The sequence below is a fragment of the Scyliorhinus canicula genome, chromosome 14 (genome assembly GCF_902713615.1).
Source record: "Scyliorhinus canicula chromosome 14, sScyCan1.1, whole genome shotgun sequence".
Lineage (NCBI taxonomy): Eukaryota > Metazoa > Chordata > Chondrichthyes > Carcharhiniformes > Scyliorhinidae > Scyliorhinus > Scyliorhinus canicula.
This window is the reverse complement of record NC_052159.1, coordinates 47,776,879-47,803,444: the sequence shown is the minus strand read 5'-3', so window position 1 is coordinate 47,803,444 and position 26,566 is coordinate 47,776,879. Positions and strand designations below refer to the sequence as shown.

General features: G+C 48.1%; 1 protein-coding gene across 2 annotated transcripts in view; it reads right to left on the bottom strand.

Annotated features, from left to right (window-relative positions):
• The window catches only part of lnx2a (ligand of numb-protein X 2a), a 204,257-nt gene that overhangs the window by 54,701 nt on the left and 122,990 nt on the right, over positions 1-26,566 (bottom strand). The window contains exons 3-4 of one of the 2 annotated variants that reach the window (XM_038818016.1): positions 19,755-19,999; positions 401-535 (exon numbers count right to left, since the gene is read on the bottom strand). In XM_038818016.1, coding sequence (XP_038673944.1) covers positions 401-535; positions 19,755-19,999 — 380 coding nt within the window. The remainder of the gene's footprint in view (positions 1-400; positions 536-19,754; positions 20,000-26,566) is intronic. The other variant, XM_038818017.1, reaches the window with a different exon arrangement.

The following is a 26,566-nucleotide window of genomic DNA, read 5'->3' as shown; positions in this document are numbered from 1 at the left end:
ACATCGAGGGCCGAAGGGCCTGTTCTGTGCTGTACTGTTCTAAATGGCCTCGTTCTGCACTGTCGGGATTGCATGATTCTGCCATATCATATCAGCTTCCACAGCCCATCTCCACATCAAAAAAAATGTAGCGGAAAATGACAGAGCACAAGGACAGAGAAGGGAAAGTAGCAGAAAACAGAAAAAAAGAGTGAAAGAGAGACAGAGAAGAATAAAAGAGGCAGTAAGACATGAAAAACAGGTAAGAGTCACCACATTCTCAGTCTTATGATGTGTACAGTACGAGAGACTGATAAGTTAACAATAATAACAACACTATACACAGCAGCAGAACAACATTGAGAATGTGATTCTAGAACAGTTGTTTAAATTGCAAGCAAGGAATAAATGGGAAGATCACCTTCCTCTGTGGTTGGACTCTGGAGTTCAGTGTGGAGATCCCAGCTTGCATTGCTGTTTGCTCGGTGAAGAGGAATATTGGAATTTGTCAGCTGATTTTTAGGGAGAATTGGTTGAATGTCCATAGAATGAATACCTGCCGATTCAGAAATATATTCACTTAAAAAACAGGTCTACACCATTACAAATAATTTATAATTTAAATTTAATATAATTTAAATAAGAATCAAAAGGAATTTAGATTTTGATTTATTTTATTGCCCGTGTGCCGAGGTACAATGAAAAGTATTGTTCTGCGTACGGTCCAGACAGATCGTTCCATAATGAAAAGAAGAAACATAGGACATACATAAATACACAATGTAAATACATAGAATCAGGCAATTGGTGAGCATACGAAGTGTCGTACTACTCAGCAGAGATGTATGAAGGGATCAGTTCAGTCCATAGGAGGGTCATTCAGGAGTCTGGTAAAAGCAGGGAAGAAGCTGTTTTTAATAATTATAATAATAACTTATTGTCACAAGTAGGCTTCAATAAAGTTACTGTGAAAAGCTCCTAGTCCCCACATTCCGGCACCTATTCGGGGAGGCCGGTACGCAAACCTGTTAGTGCGTGTTCTCAGACTTTTGTATCTCCTGCCCGATGAAAGAAGTTGGAGGAGAGAATAACTGGGGTGGGATGGGTCTTTGATTATGCTGCCCGCTTTCCCAAGGCAGCGGGATGTGCAGACAGAGTCAAAGGATGGGAGGCGGGTTCGCATGGTGGGCTCGGCTGTGATGCAGTCAGCTGGGATGCTTTCTATGGTGCATCTGTAAAAATTGGTCAGAGTCAATGTGGACATGCCGAATTTCCTTCGTTTCCTGTGGAAGTAAAGGTGCTGTTGTCCTTTCTTGGTCATAGTGTCGATGTTGGTGAACCAGGACAGATTGTTGGTGATGTGCGCACCAAAGAATCTGAAGTTGTCAACCATCTCCACCTTGGCACCATTGATGTAGATAGGAGTGAATAGCTTCTTGAAGTCAATGAGCAGCTATTTAGTTTTGCTGACATTGAGGGAGAGATTGTTGTCGTCACATCACGTCACTAGGTTTTCTATCTCCCTCCTGTACTCTGACAGTAACGTAGATTTGGCTTCCCGAGATCCGACCCACTATGGTCGTGTCATCAGCAAACTTGTAGATGGAGCTGGAGCCAGATGGTGCTAAAGGGAAAACAAGTCTTGGAAAATAGTTTGGGCTGAGAGGACTGCCTTCTCTGCTTACGGTCCTCCATTAATTTCATTAACCTTTACACCTGGAGTGCTGCTCCATTTAGATTGTGGTCTCCTCACATGACAGGTCAACATCCGGATTCAGCATTTGAACGACCAACTGTTAAATAGTCTTAATCGGGACTTAAATATGTAGATTGGCTGTCCAACACAAGAAGCTGGGTTGCCCATCTGCTTCCAGTCCTACCATATGTAAAATAAAGGTGGAGCCATGTCAGGAAGCCAAATCTACATTACTCCCTGGAATTTTCCAACAATTTTCCTAGCTTACCTCCCATTCTCCTGGGGGCCGTAAAATTCAGCTATCTGTCTTCCTGATCATTATTACCTTCATCACACAGAATCATTTTGCTGTATCCAGCAGAGGGCAGCAGAGCAGAGCTTCTGATTGGCTGTTCCGGGGACATTTGCATACGTGCAGTGCGGTCAGCGTAAGTTGAAGGTGCACCTGCATCAGTGACCCGAGGAGTTCGACGGAAGTCAAGCATCCAGCAGAGGGCAGCAGAGGGGGGGGGGGACCGGGGACGACGACGACTAAAGGGGCTGCCGTTCAAACAAGCCCGACATAAATTCCGCTACCTGGGGATCCAAATAGCCCATGACTGGAAAGGGATCCACAAATGGAACCTCACCAGCCTGACGGAGGAAGTTAAAAAGGACCTGCAAAGATGGAACACACTCCCGCTCTCCCTCGCGGGGAGAGTTCAGACGATCAAAATGAACGTACTGCCCAGGTTCCTCTTCCTGTTTAGATCCATTCCGATCTACATCCCCAAGGCCTTTTTCAAAGCGCTGGACAAACTCATCATGGCGTTCGTATGGGGGGGTAAAAATGCTAGGATCCCAAAGAAGGTCTTACAAAAAACAAAAACCAGGGGAGGGTTAGCCCTCCCGAATCTACAATTCTACCACTGGGCAGCAACAGCCGAGCGAGTAAGGGGATGGATCCAGGAGCCAGAAGCTGAGTGGGTGCGTGCGGAGGAGGCCTCCTGCATGGGAACCTCCCTCCGGGCCCTCGCCACGGCAGCACTCCCATCCCCACCCAAAAAACACTCCAGCAGCCCAGTGGTGACAGCCACCCTCCAATCCTGGAACCAACTGCGGCAGCAACTTGGCCTGACCAAAATGTCGAACAGGGCTCCCATCTGCAACAACCATAGGTTCAAACCAGCACTGACCGACGCCACCTTCAAAAGGTGGAGGCAGGACGGGGGGACACTGACAGTCAGGGACCTATACACGGACGACAGGATCGCAACACTGGACGAACTGACAGAGAAATTTCAGCTAGCTGGGGGGAACGAGCTACGGTACCTGCAGCTCAAAAACTTCCTACGAAAGGAGACAAGGACGTACCCACAACCGCCACGACAGACACTACTGGAAGACCTACTGGACGCAAGTATCCTAGAGAAAGGGAACTGTAGCGACATGTATGACCGACTGGTAGATAGGGACGACACCGTACTGGACGCAACAAGGAGGAAATGGGAGGACGACCTGGGGATGGAGATCGGGTGGGGACTCTGGAGCGAAGCACTGCATAGGGTCAACTCCACCTCCACGTGCGCAAGGCTCAGCCTGACGCAACTAAAAGTGGTACATAGAGCCCACTTAACAAGAACCCGTATGAGTAGGTTCTTCCCGGAGGTGGAAGACAGATGTGAACGGTGCCAAAGAGGCCCGGCCAACCACGCCCACATGTTCTGGTCTTGCCCCAGACTCGTGGAGTACTGGACAGCCTTCTTCGAGGTAATGTCCAAAGTGGTGGGAGTGAGGGTGGAGCCATGCCCGATAGTGGCGGTCTTCGGGGTTTCAGAACAGCCAGATCTATTCCTGGGGAGGAGGGCAGACGCCCTTGCCTTTGCCTCCCTGATCGCCCGCCGTAGAATCCTGTTTGGCTGGCGGTCAGCAGCACCGCCCAGAGCTGCGGACTGGCTGTCCGACCTCTCGGAATCTCTCCAAATGGAGAAAATCAAATTTGCCATCCGAGGGTCGGACGACGGCTTCCACAGAACGTGGGAGCCATTCATGCAACTGTTCCGGGACCTATTTGTGGCCAATGTACAAGAGGAAGAATAGTCGGGGGAAGGTAGCGGGAGGGGGGGGGGGCTACAGGTTCGTTACGGGGGTTCGATGGCTAGCTAAGGCCCAAAACCAAACTAAATAAACATGTTGAGTGGGGGGGGGGGGGGGGGCGCAGTTACTACTACGAAGATGCTTACCTGTAAATATGTATGTTAATTTTTGCGTGTTTGTTTTTTTTCTTTTTTCTTTCTCCTAACAATTTGTAATTTGTTCAATATAAAATATGAAAACTGAATAAAAACATTTATAAAAAAAAAAGCAGAGCAGAGCTCCTGATTGGCTGTTCCGGGGACATTTGCATACGTGCAGTGCGGTCAGCGTAAGTTGAAGGTGCACCTGCATCAGTGACCCGAGGAGTTCGACGGAAGTCAAGCATCCAGCAGAGGGCAGCAGAGCAGAGCTCCTGATTGGCTGTTCCGGGGACATTTGCATACGTGCAGTGCGGTCAGCGTAAGTTGAAGGTGCACCTGCATCAGTGACCCGAGGAGTTCGACGGAAGTCAAGCATCCAGCAGAGGGCAGCAGAGCAGAGCTTCTGATTGGCTGTTCCGGGGACATTTGCATACGTGCAATGCGGTCAGCGTAAGTTGAAGGTGCACCTGCATCAGTGACCCGAGGAGTTCGACGGAAGTCAAGCATCCAGCAGAGGGCAGCAGAGCAGAGCTTCTGATTGGCTGTTCCGGGGACATTTGCATACGTGCAGTGCGGTCAGCGTAAGTTGAAGGTGCACCTGCATCAGTGACCCGAGCAGTTCGACGGAAGTCAAGCATCCAGCAGAGGGCAGCAGAGCAGAGCTTCTGATTGGCTGTTCCGGGGACATTTGCATACGTGCAGTGCGGTCAGCGTAAGTTGAAGGTGGTTTGTGAAGGGGCTGTTCTCGAGTGACAGCTCCCTTACTTTCCCTTACTTTAAGGTCTTTTATCAATTCTGGCTCATTACATAACACTAAGTCCAGAATAGCCTGTATAGCAGAATAGCAAAAACTCACTTTAACCCGGGGATCGAAGTCCAGTTTCGGGAGCCGTTCAGAGGAGGAGGAGCAGTCTCTGGATGAGTATAAAAACTCACTTTAACCCGGGGATCGAGGCCTAGTTTCGGGAGCCGTTCAGAGGAGGAGGAGCAATCTCTAGGTGAGTATAAAAACTCACTTTAACCCGGGGATCGAGGCCTAGTTTCGGGAGCCATTCAGAGGAGGAGGAGCAGTCTCTGGGTGAGTATACAGACCTAACGGTAACTTCCTGTTTTCCACTTTTTTTTTCAAAAGTGACGTCAGAGGGAAGCTGTGATCTGATTGGTTGATAACCAATCTGCCCCAAATTTAAAACTCGTAAATTTAAATTAAACAAATGAATTAATTAGAGATGGCTGGTCAGGTGATCTGCTTAAGCTGCTTGATGTGGGAGCTGGCAGATCCCATTGCGAGCTGCAGCGACCACATCTGCAGTAAGTGTTGGCTGCTCGAAGAACTCCGGCTCAGAGTTGATGAGCTGGAGTCTGAGCTTCACACACTGAGGCACATCCGGGAGGGGGAGGCTTACCTGGACACTTTGTTTCAGGAGGCAGTCACACCTGTCAGAGTAAATAGTTTAAATCCTGCCAGTGGCCAGGGACAGCAGGGTGTGACTGCAAGTCAGGCAGGTAAAGGGAACCAGCAGTCAGGAACTCAGGAGCCTCAGCCCTTGACCCTGTCCAACAGGTACGAGGCACTTGCTCCCTGTGTGGATGGCGAACAGGGCTGCAGGAAGGATGAGTCAGCTGACCAAGGCACCATGGTTCAGCAGGCCATTCAAGGGGAGGAAGTAAATAGGCAAGTTGTAGTCAAGTTGTAGTTGTAGGGGATTCTATTATCAGAGGGATAGATAGTATCCTTTGTGAGCAGGATCGAGGGTCCCGCATGGTATGTTGCCTGCCCGGTGCTAGGGTGCGGGACATCTCTGACCGGCTTGAAAGGATATTGGAGAGGGAGGGGGAGGATCCAGTTGTTATGGTCCATGTCGGTACCAACAACTTAGGCAAGTCTAGGAAAGAGGACCTGTTTAGAGATTATAAAGAGTTAGGATTCAAATTAAAAAACAGGTCATCAAGGGTCATAATCTCCGGATTACTGCCCGAGCCACGTGCAAATTGGCATAGGGAGGCAAGAATAAGGGAAGTTAACACGTGGCTGAAAGAGTGGTGTAGGAAAGAGGGGTTCCTTTTCATGGGACACTGGCATCAGTTTTGGGACAGGGGGGACCTATACCGTTGGGATGGTCTCCACCTGAACCGAGCTGGGACCAGTGTTCTGGCAAAAAGAGTAAATAGGGTGGTCAATAGGACTTTAAACTAGAGATTGGGGGGGAAGGGAAAGTCAGGGAACCAAGAGGTGAAGGAATCAGTGGGAAGCGTAGCTGTTTAGGATTACAAAAAATCACGAAAAGACAGAGCTCAGGAGAGGTTACGATAGTCCCCATCTCACAAAATATGACACAGTGTATGGAAAGGCTCAGTAAACCAAGGTCCACCACACTAAGAAAACAAAAAGGGACAGTCAATAGGGAATTAAAGGTGCTATATTTAAATGCCCGCAGTGTACGGAACAAGGTAGATGAGCTTGTGGCCCAGATTGTGACTGGCAGGTATGATGTGGTAGGCATCACAGAGACGTGGTTGCAGGGGGTTCAGGACTGGCAGTTAAACATCCAGGGATTTACAACCTATCGAAAAGACAGAGAGGTGGGTAGAGGGGGCGGGGTTGCCTTGTTAATTAGAAATGAAATTAAATCAATAGCACTAAACGACATAGGGTCAGACAATGTGGAGTCTGTGTGGGTAGAGTTGAGGAACCACAAAGGCAAAAAAACCATAATGGGAGTTATGTACAGGCCTGCTGACAGTGGTCAGGACCAGGGGCACAAAATGCACCACGAAATAGAAAGGGCATGTCAGAAAGGCAAGGTCACAGTGATCATGGGGGACTTCAATATGCAGGTGGACTGGGTAAATAATGTTGCCAGTGGACCCAAAGAAAGGGAATTCATTGAATGTTTACAGGATGGCTTTTTGGAACAGCTTGTGATGGAGCCCACGAGGGAACAGGCTATTCTGGACTTAGTGTTATGTAATGAGCCAGAATTGATAAAAGACCTTAAAGTAAGGGAACACTTAGGAAGCAGTGATCATAATATGGTAGAATTCAGTCTGCAATTTGAAAGAAAGAAGGTAGAATCAGATGTAAAGGTTTTACAGTTAAATAAAGGTAATTACAGGCGCATGAGGGAGGAACTGACGAAAATCGACTGGAAGCAGAGCTTAGTGGGAAAGACAGTAGAACAGCAATGGCAGGAGTTTCTGGGAGTAATTGAGGACACAGTGCAGAGGTTCATCCCAAAGAAAAGAAAGGTTATCAGAGGGAGGATTAGGCAGCCATGGCTGACAAAGGAAGTCAGGGAATGCATCAAGGCAAAAGAGAGAGCCTATAATGTGGCAAAGAGTAGTGGGAAGTCAGAAGATTGGGAAGGCTACAAAAACAAACAGAGGATAACAAAGAGAGAAATAAGGAAGGAGAGGATCAAATATGAAGGTAGGCTAGCCAGTAACATTAGAAATGATAGTAAAAGTTTCTTTAAATACATTAAAAACAAACGGGAGGCAAAAGTAGACATTGGGCCGCTCCAAAATGACGCTGGTAATCTAGTGATGGGAGACAAGGAAATAGCTGAGGAACTTAATAAGTACTTTGCGTCAGTCTTCACAGTAGAAGACATGAGTAATATCCCAACAATTCAGGAAAGTCAGGGGGCAGAGTTGAATATGGTTGCCATCACAAAGGAGAAGGTGCTAGAGAAACTAAAAGGTCTGAAATTGATAAATCTCCGGGCCCAGAGGGGCTACATCCTAGAGTTCTAAAGGAGATAGCTGAAGAAATAGTGGAGGCGTTAGTTATGATCTTTCAAAAGTCACTGGAATCAGGGAAAGTCCCAGAGGATTGGAAAATCGCTGTTGTAACCCCCCTGTTCAAGAAGGGAACAAGAAAAAAAGATGGAAAATTATAGGCCAATTAGCCTAACCTCGGTTGTTGGCAAAATTCTAGAATCCATCGTTAAGGATGAGATTTCTAAATTCTTGGAAGTGCAGGGTCGGATTAGGACAAGTCAGCATGGATTTAGTAAGGGGAGGTCGTGCCTGACAAACCTGTTAGAGTTCTTTGAAGAGATAACAAATAGGTTAGACCAAGGAGAGCCAATGGATGTTATCTATCTTGACTTCCAAAAGGCCTTTGACAAGGTGCCTCACGGGAGACTGCTGAGTAAAATAAGGGCCCATGGTATTCGAGGCAAGGTACTAACATGGATTGACGATTGGCTGTCAGACAGAAGGCAGAGATTTGGGATAAAAGGTTCTTTTTCGGAATGGCAACCGGTGACAAGTGGTGTCCCGCAGGGTTCAGTGTTGGGGCCTCAGCTGTTCTCTTTATATATTAACGATCTAGATGACGGGACTGGGGGCATTCTGGCCAAGTTTGCCGATGATACAAAGATAGGTGGAGGGTCAGGTAGTATTGAGGAGGTGGGGAGGCTGCAGAAAGATTTAGACAGTTTAGGAGAATGGTCCAAGAAGTGGCTGATGAAATTCAACGTGGGCAAGTGCGAGGTCTTGCACTTTGGAAAAAAGAATAGAGGCATGGACTATTTTCTAAACGGTGACAAAATTCATAATGCTAAAGTGCAAAGGGACTTGGGAGTCCTAGTCCAGGATTCTCTAAAGGTAAACTTGCAGGTTGAGTCCGTAATTAAGAAAGCAAATGTAATGTTGTCATTTATCTCAAGAGGCTTGGAATATAAAAGCAGGGATGTACTTCTGAGGCTTTATAAAGCACTAGTTAGGCCCCATTTAGAATACTGTGAGCAATTTTGGGCCCCATACCTCAGGAAGGACATACTGGCACTGGAGCGGGTCCAGCGGAGATTCACACGGATGATCCCAGGAATGGTAGGCCTAACATACGATGAACGTCTGAGGATCGTGGGATTATATTCATTGGAGTTTAGGAGGTTGAGGGGAGATCTAATAGAAACGTACAAGATAATGAATGGCTTGGATAGGATGGACGTAGGGAAGTTGTTTCCATTAGCTGGGGAGACTAGGACGCGGGGGCACAGCCTTAGAATAAAAGGGAGTCACTTTAGAACAGAGATGAGGAGAAATTTCTTCAGCCAGAGAGTGGTAGGTCTGTGGAATTCATTGCCACAGAGGGCGGTGGAGGCCGGGACATTGAGTGTCTTTAAGACAGAAATTGATAAATTCTTGATTTCTCGAGGAATTAAGGGCTATGGGGAGAGAGCGGGTAAATGGAGTTGAAATCAACCATGATTGAATGGTGGAGTGGACTCGATGGGCCGAATGGCCTTACTTCCACTCCTATGTCTTATGGTCTTATGGTCTTATCTACCTTATAAAACCACTATTATTTTAACCACAGCCATTAAACTGTCTCCCTTAACTATTGAAACCCAAAGAATGCAAGACAAAATATTGCAGATGGTCAGTATTGCCAAAAAAAAAAAGAGACATTTCAAAGCTTTTCATCTTGCACTCATCAGGACACTGCAGGAATCCCAGCGTTAAGGGGAAAACAATTGAGAAGATAATTCTGACTGGTTGGCAAGTAGAGTCAGATTTGTAGAGGTGTTGCCATGGAGAATGTACCAGTTGATGGTGACTAACAGATAACTGCCAAACATTGTTTGAAATTTAAACCAGGCAGTTTGACCCTGATTGGTCAAGGCATTGCCTTGAGGAATGAGTCAGTGAATGGTTGTCACTTGTTTTGTTCAGCTGACACAGGCGCAATGTCTGGTCATGTTCTTCCTCTCTACAAAGAACAGGGCCATGTGTCTTCATATATGTAGTTTCCAGTACAGCAAATGCGCCATACTGCGAGCCTGACTGACAATCTAAATTGGTTGCTAGCATAATTCTTGGCACACTGAGGGTTATTTAGCAACTGTTGCTCAATCACAGAACAATATCTAACCATCGCTGAGAGGAGGGGTCCTGCATTCACGCTTGGGCCTTAAGAGCTCGTGACTCATGAAAGTCAGATCTTACCTATGGACATCGGTGTCTGCTAATACGCTCACTCTGTCAACTTGAAGTCCAGCAAGGAAGCACAGTGATGTGAATCAGTGCTATACACTTCCTACATCATGTAAGGATGCAAACATTGCCACAAAGAAAATGTCGACAAGCGTTGGGCTCACATCCTAAAACAGACGGTCACATATGCTGCACGTTAGCAGAGTGGGTAGCACTGTTGCTTCACAACTCCAGGGTCCCAGGTTCGATTCCCGACTTGGGCCACTGTCTGTGTGGAGTCTGCACGTTCTCCCTGTGTCTGCATGGGTTTCCTCCAGGTGCTCCAGTTTCCTCCCACAAGTCCAAAAAGACGTGCTGTCAGGTGAACATTCTGAATTCTCCCTCTGTGTACCTGAACAAGCGCCGGAATGTGGCGACTAGGGGATTTTCACAGCAACTTCATTGCAGTGTTAATGCAAGCCTAAAAAGGATTATTATTATTATGTCTGATGAGCCCTCATCAGCCATTACTGCGCGGGATTCTCTGATCCTGAGGCTAAGTGTTGATGCCGTCGTAAACGCCGTCGTGTTTCTCGACGCTCCAGCTACCGATCCCGGCGTCAGGTGGGCGCATGTGCGGTGGCAGCGGCGCCAACGCGCGCATGTGCAGTGGGACTGCTGTGATTGCCGCGCATGCACGGTGGCTTCCTTCTCCGCGCCGGCCCCAACGTAACATGGCATAGGGCTATAGGGGCCGGCGCGGAACAAAGAGGAACAAAAGAGACCCCCAGCCACAGCAGAGGCCCCCCCCCCGCCCACAACCAGGCCGCCCCCACGCCCAGATGCATCCACGCCGAGGTCCTGCCGGGAAAGAGCAGGTGTGGACAGCACCAGCGGGACTCGGCTTTTTCAGCATGGCCACTCGACCCATCCCGGGCCCCCGACCGGCACCACACTGGCGCCAATGGCAGCGATTCTCCGCGCTCCGAAGAATTGGTGGACTGGCGTCAGGGCGGTGTGGCGCGATTCGTGCCGGTCCTGCCGATTCTCTGGCCGTGACCCGGGGTGAGAGAATCCCGGCCACTATCCCTTGTGGATGAAGGGTTATGAACTCAACATACCGTACACTTCAAATAAAGAATTACACACTTCTCCCACATAACACAAAAGGGCCCGGTAGCCAGTTGCACTCAGGGTGATATCACATGGATGTTAATCTTAAAAGGGATACTCAAGTGTGAGGAAGGCTGAACCTCAATACAAGATGATTGCTAAATCCAAACCAAAATGCCTTCCATCTGACCATCACATTCACATACCCATGGAATAGTTTTCAAAAAGTGCAATTCATTCATAGTGATAGAGCACCTGTGACCCTGAAGTAAATTGTTTAAATTGTCCATCACCATTCACAACTGGATGTGGCAAAGAATGGTAGAGTTTCAATCCTAATCAGTTGGTTGTGGAATCATTTAGCTTTGTCCATCGCTAACTGCTTATGCAAGCAGTCCTGTGTTATATATTTATAATCTTTCAGTATGGTTGACCTAAATTGACTGTGTGTACTTGGTGATTGCTTTCGTGCTCTCTGAAACGGTGTCTTTAACCAGTTCCCCTGGCATTGTGAGATAGATGGCATTCTGGATCTCCTGGGACAAGATGGTGTGCTGCTCGGATGGTGCGAGGGCTCGGAGATAATGTGCTTGAAAATGCCGACCACAAAGGAGTTGATGATGCTCATGGTCTTGAATGAGATCTGGATGGAAGGATGGACCTGGGTCAGCACTTGGTACACGTAGGTGGAGTAGCTCTGCTTATGGGTCTTCCTCCATTTCTTGGGCGGCTTCTTGGTCATTTTAGTCAGTGACTGCTTGGACGCCTTGCGAGACATCCCACCCTTAACCACAGCTTAGGCATTCCGTGTCACTTTGACCGGCCATGTAGCTTCACCAGGTTGACACCTCATTGTTAAATATGCCCGTTGCTGCTCCTGGCATGTCCTTCTGCACTCTCAATTCAACCAGTGTTGATCCCCTGGCTTGATGATAATGGGAGAGTGGGGGATATGCAGGCCATGAGGTTCCAAATTGTGGTTGCTACCTTTTCATGTACCAGGATATCAGCTCTCTCTCTCATACACACAGTGTTCGGTGATCTCTCTTCATTTAACTAAGATTCTTCTTTTCTATTTTTCCTACCAAAGTGGACAAGTTCACATTTTCCCACATATACTCCATCTGCCAAATTTTTGCCCACTCGTTTAACCTACCTATACATAGAACAGTACAGCACAGAACAGGCCCTTCGGCCCTCGATGTTGTGCCGAGCCATGATCACCCTACTCAAACCCACGTATCCACCCTATACCCGTAACCCAACAACCCCCCCCTTAACCTTACTTTTTAGGACACTACGGGCAATTTAGCATGGCCAATCCACCTAACCCGCACATCTTTGGACTGTGGGAGGAAACCGGAGCACCCGGAGGAAACCCACGCACACAGGGGGAGGACGTGCAGACTCCACACAGACAGTGACCCAGCTGGGAATCGAACCTGGGACCCTGGAGCTGTGAAGCATTTATGCTAACCACCATGCTACCCTGCTGCCCTTTACAGATTCCTGGAAGGTAAGACCCACACTGTTAAGAGTCTTTGTCCTTCTTTAAGATGAGTGAGATAGATGCCTATGGCAGCGTGGAGGGTGGGGGGAGCTTGCCCTCTTCCAGCACTTTGTTATACATCCACACCAACAAGACTCAGCAGCGACCCAAATCGCTTATAGAATTCAGCAGGAAATCCATCTGGGCTCGGCTTTCCCGGACAACATTGACTCCACACACTCCATCACCTTCCGCAATTCCACTGGAGCCCCTGGCCCCTTCGCTGTTGCCTGCTCTACACTCGTAAACTCCAACCTATTCAGAAAGCATCTTCTTCCCTCAATCCCCGGTGGAGGTTCTGACTGATATAGTTTCCGATAGAAAGTCTCAAAAATTCCATGAATTGTATTTGGGTCTGTTACCTCTTTGCCCCACTCATCCGTCAACCTACCTATCTCCCTCGCCACCACCTGTTTCTTCAATTGGGGAGCAAGCATCTTTCTGGCCTCCTTCCCAGATTCACATACCACTGCTCTTGCTTTACGCAGATGCCTCACTGCCTTTTTGATAGAAATCAGGTTAAACTCCACCAGGAGCCTCTGTTGCTCCTTAAGTAGCACCTTACAGGGCGACTCTGAGCACTTACGATCAACTGCCAAAATTGCCTCCATCAGTCTTGACTGCTCAGCCTGCTCCGCCCTCAACCAATATGCACGGATCGAGATGTGCTCTCCACTGATCACGAATTCAGTGCCTCCCACAACATACCGGCAGAAGTCTCACCCATGTCGTTCTGGTCCACATAATTACGAGTAGCCCCCTCTATCCTCTCACAAATCCCTTTATCTGAAAAATGTCCAATGTTCATCCTCCACCGGGACCTTTGGGGGACGCTCTCTCTGCCGTAGATCAACCCAGTGCGGTGCATGATCAGACACCACAATCGTCAAGTGTTCTGCACCAGCCACTTGTGTCATCAATGTCTTGTCCATAACAAAAAAATCTATCCAGTAATAGCCCTTATGGACATGCGAGAGAAAGGAGAATTCCCTCGCCCTACATCTCTTGGAGCGCCACAGTTCCCACCCCCCCATAAGCTGCATAAACCCCGACAGCTCCCTAGCTATTGCCGACATCTTATGGGTCAAGAGCATGCTCGGTCCTGCTCCGAGTCTAGCACTTTGTTAAAGTCCCCCAAAAGAATCAATCAGAAATCCAGAGAACACGCCTCATGGATTCCACATCATCCTAGTTTGGGGCTTAGATGTTGCCCAGCACCACTGGGGAACCTTCCAACCTCCCATTCAGTAGCACAAATCTACTATCCAGATCGGTCGCAATCTTTCCCGCTGTGAAAGGACCTGCTTGATGGTCGACACAACCTACCTCTCGCCTTCATGTCAAGCCCCAGGTGGAAGACCTGACCCACCCAGCTCTTCCTCTAGGAATATTAAGTCCATCTGTAGATTCTTCAAATGTGCGAACACGTACAACCTCTTAATAGATCCATTTAGTCCCCAAATTTCCAAGTCACCAATCGGGTAAGGGGGCACCCCCCCCCCCCCCCCCCCCCCCCCCCCCCAAATCAGTCATATTTCTGTCTTAGCCAACTGCCCCAGGTCGTCGTTTCGCACCTCCACTGTGCAAAGATGTCAGTGTTGCTCATGGTATTCAAGCTAGTTTAGCTTGTAACAATAGAACAATAGAACATTACAGCGCAGTACAGGCCCTGCAGCCCTCGATGTTGCGCCGACCTGTGAAACCACTCTAAAGCCAATCTACACTATTCCATTATCATCCATATTTATCCAATGACCATAAATGCCCTTAATGTTGGCGAGTCCACTACTGTTACAGGCAGGGCATTCCACGCCCTTATTACTCCTTGAGTAATGAACCTACCTCTGACATCTGTCCTGTATCTATCTCCCCTCAATTTAAAGCTATGTCCCCCTCGTGCTAGACTCATCCGAGTAAAAAGGCTCTCACTGCCCACCCTATCTAATCCTCTGATCATCTTGTATGCCTCTATTAAGTCACCTCTTAACCTTCTTCTCTCTAACGAAAACAGCCTCAAGTCCCTCAGCCTTTCCTCATAAGATCTTCCCTCCATACCAGGCAACATCCTGGTAAATCTCCTCTGCACCCTTTCCAATGCTTCCACATCCTTCCTATAATGCGGCAACCAGAACTGCACGCAATACTCCAAATGCGGCCGCAACAGAGTTTTGTACAGCTGCAACATGACCTCATGGCTCCGAAACCTAATCCCTCTACCAATAAAAGCGAACACACCGTGCGCCTTATTAACAACCCTATCAACCTGGGTGGCAACTTTCAGGGACCTATGTACATGGACACCGAGATCTCTCTGCTCATCCACGCTACCAAGAATCTTACCATTAGCCCAGTACTCTGTATTCCTGTTACTCCTTCCAAAATGAATCACCTCACACTTTTCTGCATTAAACTCCATTTGCCACTTCTCAGCCCAGCTCTGCAGCTTATCTATGTCCCTCTGTAACCTCTGTAACATCCTTCCGCACTGTCCACAACTCCACCGACTTTTAGTGTCATCTGCAAATTTACTCACCCATCCTTCTATGCCCTCCTCCAGGTCACTTATAAAAATAACAAACAGCAGTGGCCTCAAAACAGATCCTTGTGGTACACCACTAGTAACTGAACTCCAGGCTGAACATTTCCCATCAACCACTACCCTTTGTCTTCTTATAGCGAGCCAATTTCTGAGCCAAACCACTAAATCACACTCAATCCCATGCCTCCGTATTTTCTGCAATAGCCTCCCATGGGGAATCCTATCAAACGCTTTACTGAAATCCATATAAACCACATCAACTGCTTTACCCTCGTCCACCTGTTTGGTCACCTTCTCAAAGAACTCAATAAGGTTTGTGAGGCACGACCTACCCTTCACAAAACCGTCTTGACTATCCCTAATCAAATTATTCCTTTCCAGATGATTATAAATCCTATCTCTTATAATCCTTTCCAAGACTTTGCCCACAACAGAAGTAACGCTCACTGGTCTATAGTTACCGGGGTTGTCTCTGCTCCCCTTCTTGAACAAGGGGACAACATTTGCTATCCTCCAGTCTTCTGGCACTATTCCTGTACAAAATGACGACATAAAGATCAAAGCCAAAGGCTCTGCAATCTCCTCCCTAGCTTCCCAGAGAATCCGAGGATAAATCCCATCCGGCCCAGGGGATATCTATTTTCACACTTTCCAGAATTGCTAACACCTCCTCCTTATGAACCTCAAACCCGTCTAGTCTAGTAGCCTGTATCTCAGTATTCTCCTCAACAACATTGTCTTTTTCCTGTGTGAATACTTTCAAAAAATATTCATTTAGCGCTTCTCCTATCTCCACGGACTCCACACACAGCTTCCCACTACTGTCCTTGACTGGCCCTACTCTTACCCTAGTAATTCTTTTATTCCTGACATATCTATAGAAAGCTTTGGTGTTTTCCTTGATCCTACCTGCCAAGGACTTCTCATGTCCCCTCCTGGCTCTTCTTAGCTCTCTCTTTAGGTCCTTCCTGGCTAACTTGTAACTCTCAAGCGCCCTAACTGAACGTTCATGTCTCATCTTTACATAAGTACATCTTTGTAACGCAGCTTCTTATTTCTGCCAGTCACCAAGGTAAATTCTGCCTCCAATGAGGCCAGCTGGTCCATGTGGTTTCTCCATTCCTCCATTTTTTTGCAGCGATGCACCCTAGGCTTAAGGTTTTTCCTTCTTTTGTTCCACAGGCGCCCGGATCGGATCCATTATTCTGGCCAGATCTTCTGAGGTTTCAATCCTCTGTTTTTTGAATTGGAGCGCTAAAATGTCGACCAGTTGGTCTGTCAACCACTGTGCTGGAAGCACCACCTCTGAGCCCTCGTGCCTTCAACTGCGCTTATGAAAGCTTGCAGCTGCTTTGTTTTAGCACTTATCTTGGGAGGGTGGGTACCGGACATACTGCACATCCCTCATTGATGCACAATCATGTCTCATTTGGCCGCCTGATTGAAATGCGCTACTTTGCACAGGAGCCAGCAAGTACGCAACCATCTACAGCATGGTCGCCACTGGAAGTCATTTTTTTTTTTATAAATGTTTTTTATTCAGTTTTCATGTTTTATATTGAACAAATTACAAATTGTTAGAGAGAGAGAAAAAAAAAAAACACGCAAAAATTAACATATATATTTACAGGTAAGCATCTTCGTAGTAATAACTGTGGCCTCCCCCCTTTAGCCGGCATACATATTTTACATTCCCCAACATGTTTATAGGCATTTATTTAGTTTGGTTTTGGGCCTTAGCTAGCCATCAAACCCCCGTAACGAACCCGTAGCCCCCCCATCCCCGGCTACCTTCCCCCGACTATTCTTCCTCTTGTACGTTGGCCACAAACAGGTCCCGGAACAGTTGCATGAATGGCTCCCACGTTCTGTGGAAGCCGTCGTCCGACCCTCGGATGGCGAATTTGATTTTCTCCATTTGGAGAGAATCCGAGAGGTCGGACAGCCAGTCTGCAGCTCTGGGTGGTGCTGCTGACCGCCAGCCAAACAGGATTCTACGGCGGGCGATCAGGGAGGCAAAGGCAAGGGCGTCCGCCCTCCTCCCCAGGAATAGATCTGGCTGGTCTGAAACCCCGAAGACCGCCACTATCGGGCATGGCTCCACCCTCACCCCCACCACTTTGGACATAGCCTCGAAGAAGGCTGTCCAGTACTCCACAAGTCTGGGGCAAGACCAGAACATGTGGGCGTGGTTGGCCGGGCCTCTTTGGCACCGTTCACATCTGTCCTCCACCTCCGGGAAGAACCTACTCATACGGTTTCTCGTTAAGTGGGCTCTATGTACCACTTTTAGTTGCGTCAGGCTGAGCCTTGCGCACGTGGAGGTGGAGTTGACCCTATGCAGTGCTTCGCTCCAGAGTCCCCACCCTATCTCCATCCCCAAGTCGTCCTCCCATTTCCTTCTTGTTGCGTCCAGTACGGTGTCGTCCCTTTCTACCAGTCGGTCATACATGTCGCTACAGTTCCCTTTCTCTAGGATACTTGCGTCCAGTAGGTCTTCCAGTAGTGTCTGTCATGGCGGTTGTGGGTACGTCCTTGTCTCCTTTCGTAGGAAGTTTTTGAGCTGCAGGTACCGTAGCTCGTTCCCCCCGGCTAGCCGAAATTTCTCTGTCAGTCCGTCCAGTGTTGCGATCCTGTCGTCCGTGTATAGGTCCCTGACTGTCAGTGTCCCCCCGTCCTGCCTCCACCTTTTGAAGGTGGCGTCAGTCAGTGCTGGTTTGAACCTATGGTTGTTGCAGATGGGAGCCTTGTCCGACATTTTGTTCAGGTCAAATTTCTGCCGCAGTGGTTGCAGGATTGGAGGGTGGCTGTCACCACTGGGCTGCTTGAGTGTTTTTGTGGGGATGGGAGTGCTGCTGTGGCGAGGGCCCGGAGGGAGGTCCCCATGCAGGAGGCCTCCTCCGCACGCACCCACTCGGCTTCTGGCTCCTGGATCCATCCCCTTACTCGCTCGGCTGTTGCCGCCCAGTGGTAGAATTGTAGATTCGGGAGGGCTAGCCCCCCCCTGGATTTTGTTTTCTGTAGGACCTTCTTTGGGATCCTAGCATTTTACCCCCCCCATACGAACGCCATGATAAGTTTGTCCAGCGCTTTGAAGAAGGCCTTGGGGATGTAGATCGGAATGGATCTAAACAGGAAGAGGAACCTGGGCAGTACGTTCATTTTGATCGTCTGGACTCTTCCTGCGAGGGAGAGTGGGAGTGTGTTCCATCTTTGCAGGTCCTTTTTTACTTCCTCCGCCAGGCTGGTGAGGTTCCATTTGTGGATCCCTTTCCAGTCATGGGCTATTTGGATCCCCAGGTAGCGGAATTTATGTCGGGCTTGTTTCAACGGCAGCCCCTTTAGTGCTGCCCCCCCCCCCCCCCCCCCCCCCCCCCCTTGCTGGTGTACTGGGAAGATCTCGCTTTTGCTCATGTTGAGTTTGTAGCCCGAGAAGGCTCCAAACTCTTTCAGGAGCGCGATGATTCCGTCCATGCTGCTTTGTGGGTCCGAGATGTAGAGGAGCAGATCATCTGCACATCTGCATAGAGTGAGACTCTGTGCTCTCTGCCTCCCCTTCGGATCCCCCTCCAATTTTTTGCTGCCCTGAGCGCAATTGCTAGCGGTTCGATTGCAGCTGGAAGTATTGGGAGTTGGTATTATTGGTCCGTACACTCGCCATGGGGGCGTTGTATAGGAGCTTTACCCACGCGGTGAACCCTGTTCCAAGCCCGAACCGCTCCAGTACCTCTATGAGGTATTTCCATTCGACTCTGTCGAAGGCCTTTTCTGCGTCCAGGGAGACGATCACCTTTTGTGTTCTCTCCCCGGAGGGGGTCATTATCACGTTCAGCAGGCGCCTGATGTTCGAGGTGAGCTGTCTACCTTTGACGAAGCCCGTCTGGTCCTCTGTGACCACCTCAGGTACACAGTCTTCTAGCCTTTTGGCTAGGATTTTGGCCAGTATTTTGGCGTCTGCGTTCAGCAGAGATATGGGTCTGTATGACCCACATTCCGTTGGGTCTTTGTCTTTTCTGGAAGTCATTTATATAGATTGTAAATAGTTGAGGTCCCAGCACTAATCCCTGTGGCACTCCACTAGTTACAGCTTGCAAACTTGAAAATGGCCATTTATCCCTACTCTGCTTCCTGTTAGCTAACCAATTGTTTATCCACGCTAATATATGTTCCCCGATACACCACTTATTTTGTTACAGTAAATGTCTTAAAACGTGAAATCTTGTTGTGGCATTCTTTCAGCCAATAACTGGAAGTTTGGATTTTTTTTTAAAAAGTCATTGTGTCTTTATGGGGACTGTAACAAAAGTTACAGCTTGTGGCAAAAATTTCCTTGGGTGTTCTCCAGATCCTAAAAGCTCATATGGAGGGCCAATGCAATACCCAATACCAGCTCAGAAACACTAAGTAGTATCATTTACGTCGGTAATTTGGTACAAGTAAGTGAAGTTTCAGCCTTTACAAAGTTATGAATCAAAATACATGCATGGATAACATTGGAATAAATCTTACTTTGTTATTTAGGTGCAGCAGTGAATTTCCATTTAAAAGTGATCAAAACTCTTTTAGATATAATTTTCATATATTCAGAAATCAGAACAGAAAGCTCATCAGCTTTTTAATCTTAACAAAATAATAAAATTAATTTAAGATTAATGTAAAAATGTGGTTCTCAGTTAACCAGAATTGCAATTATTGTCAATTCAAATCTGCAACAACTTGACAACCTCAAATACTCACTGTTTCCCTCTGTACTTCCTTCAAAGGCAGGATTGTCTAGGCCATGTTCATCTACACAGGCAGGTGTCGCTGAAGCAATGTTGTATCCCACAGTTGCAGTTTCGATCTGCAATTGGTCTGTATCTGATAGTGCATGCATTGGTTGCCCTGCCACAGTGGACTTGCTCTCACCTCCGTTCTCAGTTTGTAATCCACAAGACCTGCATACCTCTAAAGCAGCTCTGTGGTTTGATGCTCCAGAACACCTAAAAAGAACAGAACCAGCCAGGTTTGAAAGATAGGAAATTCTGAAAAACACAAAACTCTTTAAAATTTCAATGATTTCAGAGAGGAATGAGCTGTAAAGTACACCACAATCAGTATAGTGTTTAAAAATTGTGAAGTGGAACCCATCTAATTTTAATAGCCAAAGTGCAATTAAACCAAGTACAAATTAGCTCATCTTTCGAGAAGAACCTAGGGTCCTTCCACGATTGCACCAATCTGCCTGTTGAAAGATTCCAGAACTTTTGACCTTCATTAACTTATCTGGAAGGCCATTCCAGACATTTTAGAAGGAAGTTAAACGATGATAACCTAGTTTTTATTAGGCATAGATCCAACCCAAAAGATGTGATGTGAGAACAGTACTGCTCAATCTGTAGTGTGTTGACCCTGCATTTGTTTCCTAGATCAGTGCACTCGATTAGGAGCATATATATTGGTTTGCATGAAATTGTGAGCCAGCTTAAAATGGAGGCATAGCTAGTTCACTTTTGAACAGAGTTCAAAAAAAGTACCAAATGTAGGAAGTGCAGGAAGCTAGAGTACCCTATGTATTGAGACAGGTCATTGAAATTCTTTTGCAGGAAGTGCTGCAGGGGACAACAATGAGATTCAAAATGAAAAGGGGAAATAAATAAATAATTTTGGGATAGACTATTTAAAAAAAATACATTTAGAGTACCCAATTCATTTTTTCCAATTAAGGGGCAATTTAGCGTGACCAATCCACCTAACCAACACATCTTTGGGTTGTGGGGCCGAAATCCACGCAAACACGGGGAGAATGTGCAAACTTCACATGGACAGAGACCCAGAGCCGGCATCGAACCTGGGACCTCGGCGCCGAGAGGCTGCAGTGCTAACCACTGCGCCACCATGCTGCCCCCTTTTGGATATATTATATCGCCTTGCAGAATTTAAAATTCCCCATTGGTGAGTTTCCAAACGGGGGATGGGGGATGCAAAATCAGGTAGTCTTCCCACAAGGTTCCTGCCTGCCCTGGCTCCTCTGTAACTTTACAGGTGAGTCACACTGCCCACCCTTTCCCCAAATGAGACCCTTAAATGGCCAATTAATTACCTGAGAGCCGTTTGCTGCCTGGCCTCAATTTTCAGACTGATGGGAGGAGTTCAGGGATAGAGGTGAAACCCAGAATGTGACCCTGTTCAGGCCTCTTGCAGGTAAGGGGGAGGGTGCCTCCATCAACAGTTTCCCTTCAACATTAGGCAGCCTTCCCATCCCCACAGATCTATCCCCTATGATGTCCCCTCCCCAGCAACACCCCCCAACTCCCTATCCCTGGTCCAACCCCCAGGCCTCATATCCTCTTCCGTCACTGAGACTCCGCACATACCTTGTCCTGGACTCTTGGGGCATAGACTCTGGGGACTGTTTGTCGTCCCAGTCTGTCCGCTGCAGCTGCTGGGACCACCAATCTGATTTGTTGGCAACTATCTCAGGCAGCATTTCCTCCCAACTGAGAAGAAAAGTCCTGCCTCCAGCCAATTAACACTCCTTGGGCAGAGCAACCAGTATGGGCGGCGATGCTTTTGGCAGTGACTCTTCAGGTGGTGGGGACAGGACTACGATCCTACAAATCCTGGCCCTTGTATTTTAAAATAATCTAGGGAAGAGATAGCAGAGGCATCACTACACATATTTACTAATTTGTTAGAACATGGTGCAGTGCCAGATGATTGGTGAACAGTTAATGTAATTTCTACATTTAAGAAATGGGGCAGAAAATGCAGAGTGAATAAGAAACCAGTCAGCTTAACATCAGTTAAGGAATGAAATCTCTACTGAAGTAAAAATTAGAAGAACATAAAGAAATAAAAAATATAATAACAAAATGGATTTCAAAAGAGAAAATCCTGCTCGACCAATTTTATTGAATTTTTGACGAGCTGACAGGGAAAGGTTTATGAGAGATGGCTTGCATACAGTGGATGCAAGGGGCGGGCCAAGTAATTGTTGGGGATCTGGTTAGGGTTCATGGTGATCAGCTGAGTCCAATTACATGGCAGAAAGCTCATGATGTGTGTTTGCCAATGACTCACATGACGGTGGCAAAGCCTGGATGTCAGGAAACCCACATCACGATGCAGGACCTGGCATCATATTTAAAAAGCATCCGGCCTTGTGTTAGCGTTGGAAACAATCTTACAGGCTTTAAATTCTGTAGTTTAAATCTCCAGCATTTGAATTTCTGTTGCACAAAAAAAATTCCAAGTCCAGGCAGAAGATTCTTCCACAAGATCATTCAATGGTATCAACGGAACTAAGGGGTGAAATTCTCCAACCCCACGCAGGGTCGGAGAATCGCCCGGCCGATATTCCCGCTCTCGCCATGTTCAAAATTCTCCCACCCGCCATAAAACGGAGTTCTTCAAATCCTGCCGCCCGCCTCGGAGAACGGCTGGCGCCGGCGGGATGCCATTGTTTTTTTAGGCTTAATTATTCTCCGGCCCGAATGGGCCGACGTCGGCGAAAATCAAAGTTGGTTTATAACGGCGTCTGGCGCCGTTCAGTTACCTACATCGAGTGCCGGGGGGGGGGGGGGGTTGTGAAGAGAGAGTGAAATCACTTACATCGCGTGCCGGGGGTAGGGGGGTAGGGGTAGGGGGGGCAGGGTAGGGGTAGGGGTAGTAGGGGTAGGGGGGTAGGGAGGGGGGGAACTCAAGGTTCTGCAAGATGGCATAATTAAGTTCAAACATTTGGAGTAATAAATAATGAGGATCACCAAGAGTGCAGCAAATTTTTTTCTCTCTCTCTCTCAGATAGGCATGCAGCACAATATACTCGCTATTTAAAAAAAAACACATCTATTCCAGCCGTGTTGGTTGCGGACTCTGCCACCCCTACCCCCCCTACCCCCCCCTTACCCCTACCCCTACCCCCCCCCATACTCCTACTCCCCCCCCCACGCCGAGTGGCGTTGATGATGTCGCCCGACCTCACACGACGCGGCACTTCCGCAGCGGGTGAAACTGACACGTACAGCGTCACTCCGCTGCTGGCCCTTTCGGGACGGGAGATTTTGGGCTGATAAGCGGGCCCCGACGCCCGAGTCACCAGCGCCGTTTTTGACCGCCGGTCAAGGGCGTCACGATGGACTTCGGTGAATTTCGCCCAAGGTGTCACAGTCCAACCGGTACAGTCCCTACAGTGTTCAAGAATAAAGGGCAGGGTGGATGATTCCCATGCTGCCACTACCTCATCCTTTCCTTGAAGACGGCCTCCTTAGGAACTCAGGTGTATGATGCCACTTTCAGGAGTGACTCCTCTGCACCTCGTTAGGGTGGCACGGTAGCACAGTGGGTAGCACTATTGCTTCACAGCGCCAGAGTCTCAGGTTCGAATCCCGCTGGGTCACTTTCTGTGTGGAGTCTGCATGTTCTCCCTGCGTTTGCGTGGGATTCCTCCGGGTGCTCCGGTTTCCTCCGACAAGTCCCGAAAGACGTGCTGTTAGGAGAATTGGACATTCCGAATTCTCCCTCACTGTACCGAACAGGTGTCGGAATGTGACAACTAAGGGATTTTCACAGTAACTTTATTGCAGTGTTAATGTCAGCCTACTTGTGACAATAGAAGATTATTATTATTCAATTGCATGCAAGTGAGCAATTAAGCACACCAGTGAGCTTCTTGCCACTAAAGGGTGAGTTAATCACCTTGCTGTCACTCTCAATGAATTACAGCAGGCTTGTCCAACCCATGGCCCACAAGTTGCATTGTGGCCCTCAAAGCCACTGTTCACAATACTGTTAAGGCAGGCAAATCTGCTCCTCCAATCAAAGACTGCTTCTCTTCCATGTTTGCCACTAAAAGGTTCACCCAGGAGCAAAGGTAGGAGAGAAACACAGTCTCTGATTGCAAAAACAGCAGACACCAGCAGCTGTGAATTTGAGAGCGAGACTGCTGGGGTCATGGGGAGGCCACTCTGCTGGGGTTGGAGATGGGGAAGTGGCTGGCTGGTGGGTTTAAATAGGGATGTTTTAAATGTTACATTTTCAAAACTTGACTATGTGAATGGTGATTGGGATTATTTTCATGAACTTTTGCAAGACAAAGATTGGATTGCAGTTTTTGTGCGATGTAATGTGTCTGGGCACAATATTTAACAACTATATGTGAAACAATTGGAGGAGAAAGTGTTCCAATTAAAAAATAGCGTCACAAATTGAAACCACTCTGGGAAACAGAGTAAGTTTGAGAAGCAAAGAGAGAGTGGCAGCAGGGTAGCATGGTGGTTAGCATAAATGCTTCACAGCTCCAGGGTCCCAGGTTCGATTCCCGGTTGGGTCACTGTCTGTGTGGAGTCTGCACGTCCTCCCCCTGTGTGTGTGGGTTTCCTCCGGGTGCTCCGGTTTCCTCCCACAGTCCAAAGATGTGCGGGTTAGGTGGATTGGCCATGCTAAATTGCCCGTAGTGTCCTAATAAAAGTAAGGTTAAGGGGGGGGTTGTTGGGTTACGGGTATAGGGTGGATACGTGGGTTTGAGTAGGGTGATCATGGCTCGGCACAACATTGAGGGCCGAAGGGCCTGTTCTGTGCTGTACTGTTCTATGTTCTAGAACGGGGGTTAATTGAGATGACTTAGAGTGCACAGGACAGATGAAAATAGTAATAATCATAGTAGATCTGCTAACAATCTCAAATCTGTCGTGTGGCAAGTGGTGCTGAAAATTGAACATACAGTTGCAGAAAGTCCAAACAGACCGTTAAAAACCTTACTGGCCCACTATTTAATTCAGTAACTTGGAGGGTCACTGATAATCACCAACAACGTGCTCAGGTATTGAGTGATTTTTATTCAACTGTCAAAGATTTAGATCAAGGGCGTGATGCAGCGACTGCACTGTGCTTGACGTGGATTGGGGCAAGTCAGGTGAATAGTGGTAAAGGGCAAAATAGAGATTCACGATGGACGTGAGCCATTTTGCAATTCACCGGCCTGCTCCCAGTGGTGAGTTCCGGATCACGCTCAAGAATGGCAAGAATATCGTAAACCCTAATTCGCATTCATTTCAATCTCATTAAGGAGATTGAAGTCGAATGCAGTGGATTCCCGTGAATTACCTGACTCTCCAGTGGGAAGTCACGAGTATGACGTTTAACATTCTTTTTCAAAAATGAGAGCACAGTGGAGGGCGACAGGGTAACACAGTTGTTAGCACTGCTGCCTCGCAGCGCCAGGGACCCGGGTTCAATTCTAGCCTTGGGTCACTGTCTGTGTGGAGTTTGTATGTTCACCCTGTGTCTGTGTGGGTTTCCTCTGGGTGCTCCGGTTTCCTCCCACAGTCCAAAGACGTATGGGGTAGGCGAAGTGGCCATGCTAAATTGCCCCTTAGTGTTCAAGGATGTGAAGGTTAGATTATGGGTTTGCAGGGATAGGTTGGGACATGGATTGTTCCAGACTTGATGGGCCGAATGGCCTCCTTCTGCACTATAGGGATTCTATGATTCTATTAATATTGGGAACCTGGCGCAATGGCTTCTGAGGGAATGTGAGGAGGTGAGTAGCCATTTTCATTTTCTGGCATGCAGCTCAAGGGTACCGGACCCGCTGCCCCACTACACAGGGGACCCTTCTGAGGGGTTGGGCTTGGTTAAGGGGCTGACGTGTTTCAGGTCGGGGGTCGACCCTGGTCTGGGGGTGGAGGGTGGGGGCTTTGCAACTGTGAGGCCGTCAAGCCATCTTTAAATATTTTGGAGACCCATAACAGTGGCATCCACAGCTTCTGCCTGTCCTATCAAACTTCCAGGACAGAGCCCTGTTGCGGCTTCTATTCTGAAAATCAATTACACTCCCTTTGACTGTGAGTAGCCACTAGCTTCACAGCTGAAGGCTACTTCAAATGAGGAATTAGGCTCGTTAGTTGTGAGAGCACATCACACTCCTCAACTCTCAAGTGCCCCCACGAAAGCACACGTACCGTGCATTGGAGGATGATTAACGCATGTCCAGCAAACTTTGATGCCTGACAGTGTGTCTATACTTGGGGAGCATCAGTACCATACGGGCCAACAATCAAACAATAAAGAGCAGGGCTTCACTACTGAGGATCTTCTCGAGAACAAATGCTAAGTGTGTGGATGAGAAGAGGGCAGCTGAGCACATCCTCCCTAATCTTCCCAGCAGAGGTCTGCGGGTCTAGAGGCACCGGATGTGGCCAGGGGTGAGTGTGCAGAGGAAGGTTTGTAAGCACAATTAGCTCACTGGATGGTACACTGAGAAGGGGATCAGTCATCGCCAGGGTGGGGGACGCCAGGGGGATTTTGGGAGTCCTGGGAGGACAGGCCAACGGATTGTTGGTCTCTCCTACTTCAGTTCCTTCCAGATATAACTATATTTGTTGGTGTCGATCCCGCGGAGGCTGCTCTCGTGTTGCGTGTGGTTGCCGAGGCGTGCAGTCAATGTTGAAGGCAGCAGTGACAATTCAGGCTGGAGACAGTACCTCATGTGCAGAGGGCCGCCTCACACCGTTTCGGATGGTCCCGCTGGCATAAATCAAACCAGGTCCGTACCAGCGGGACCTGGCTCT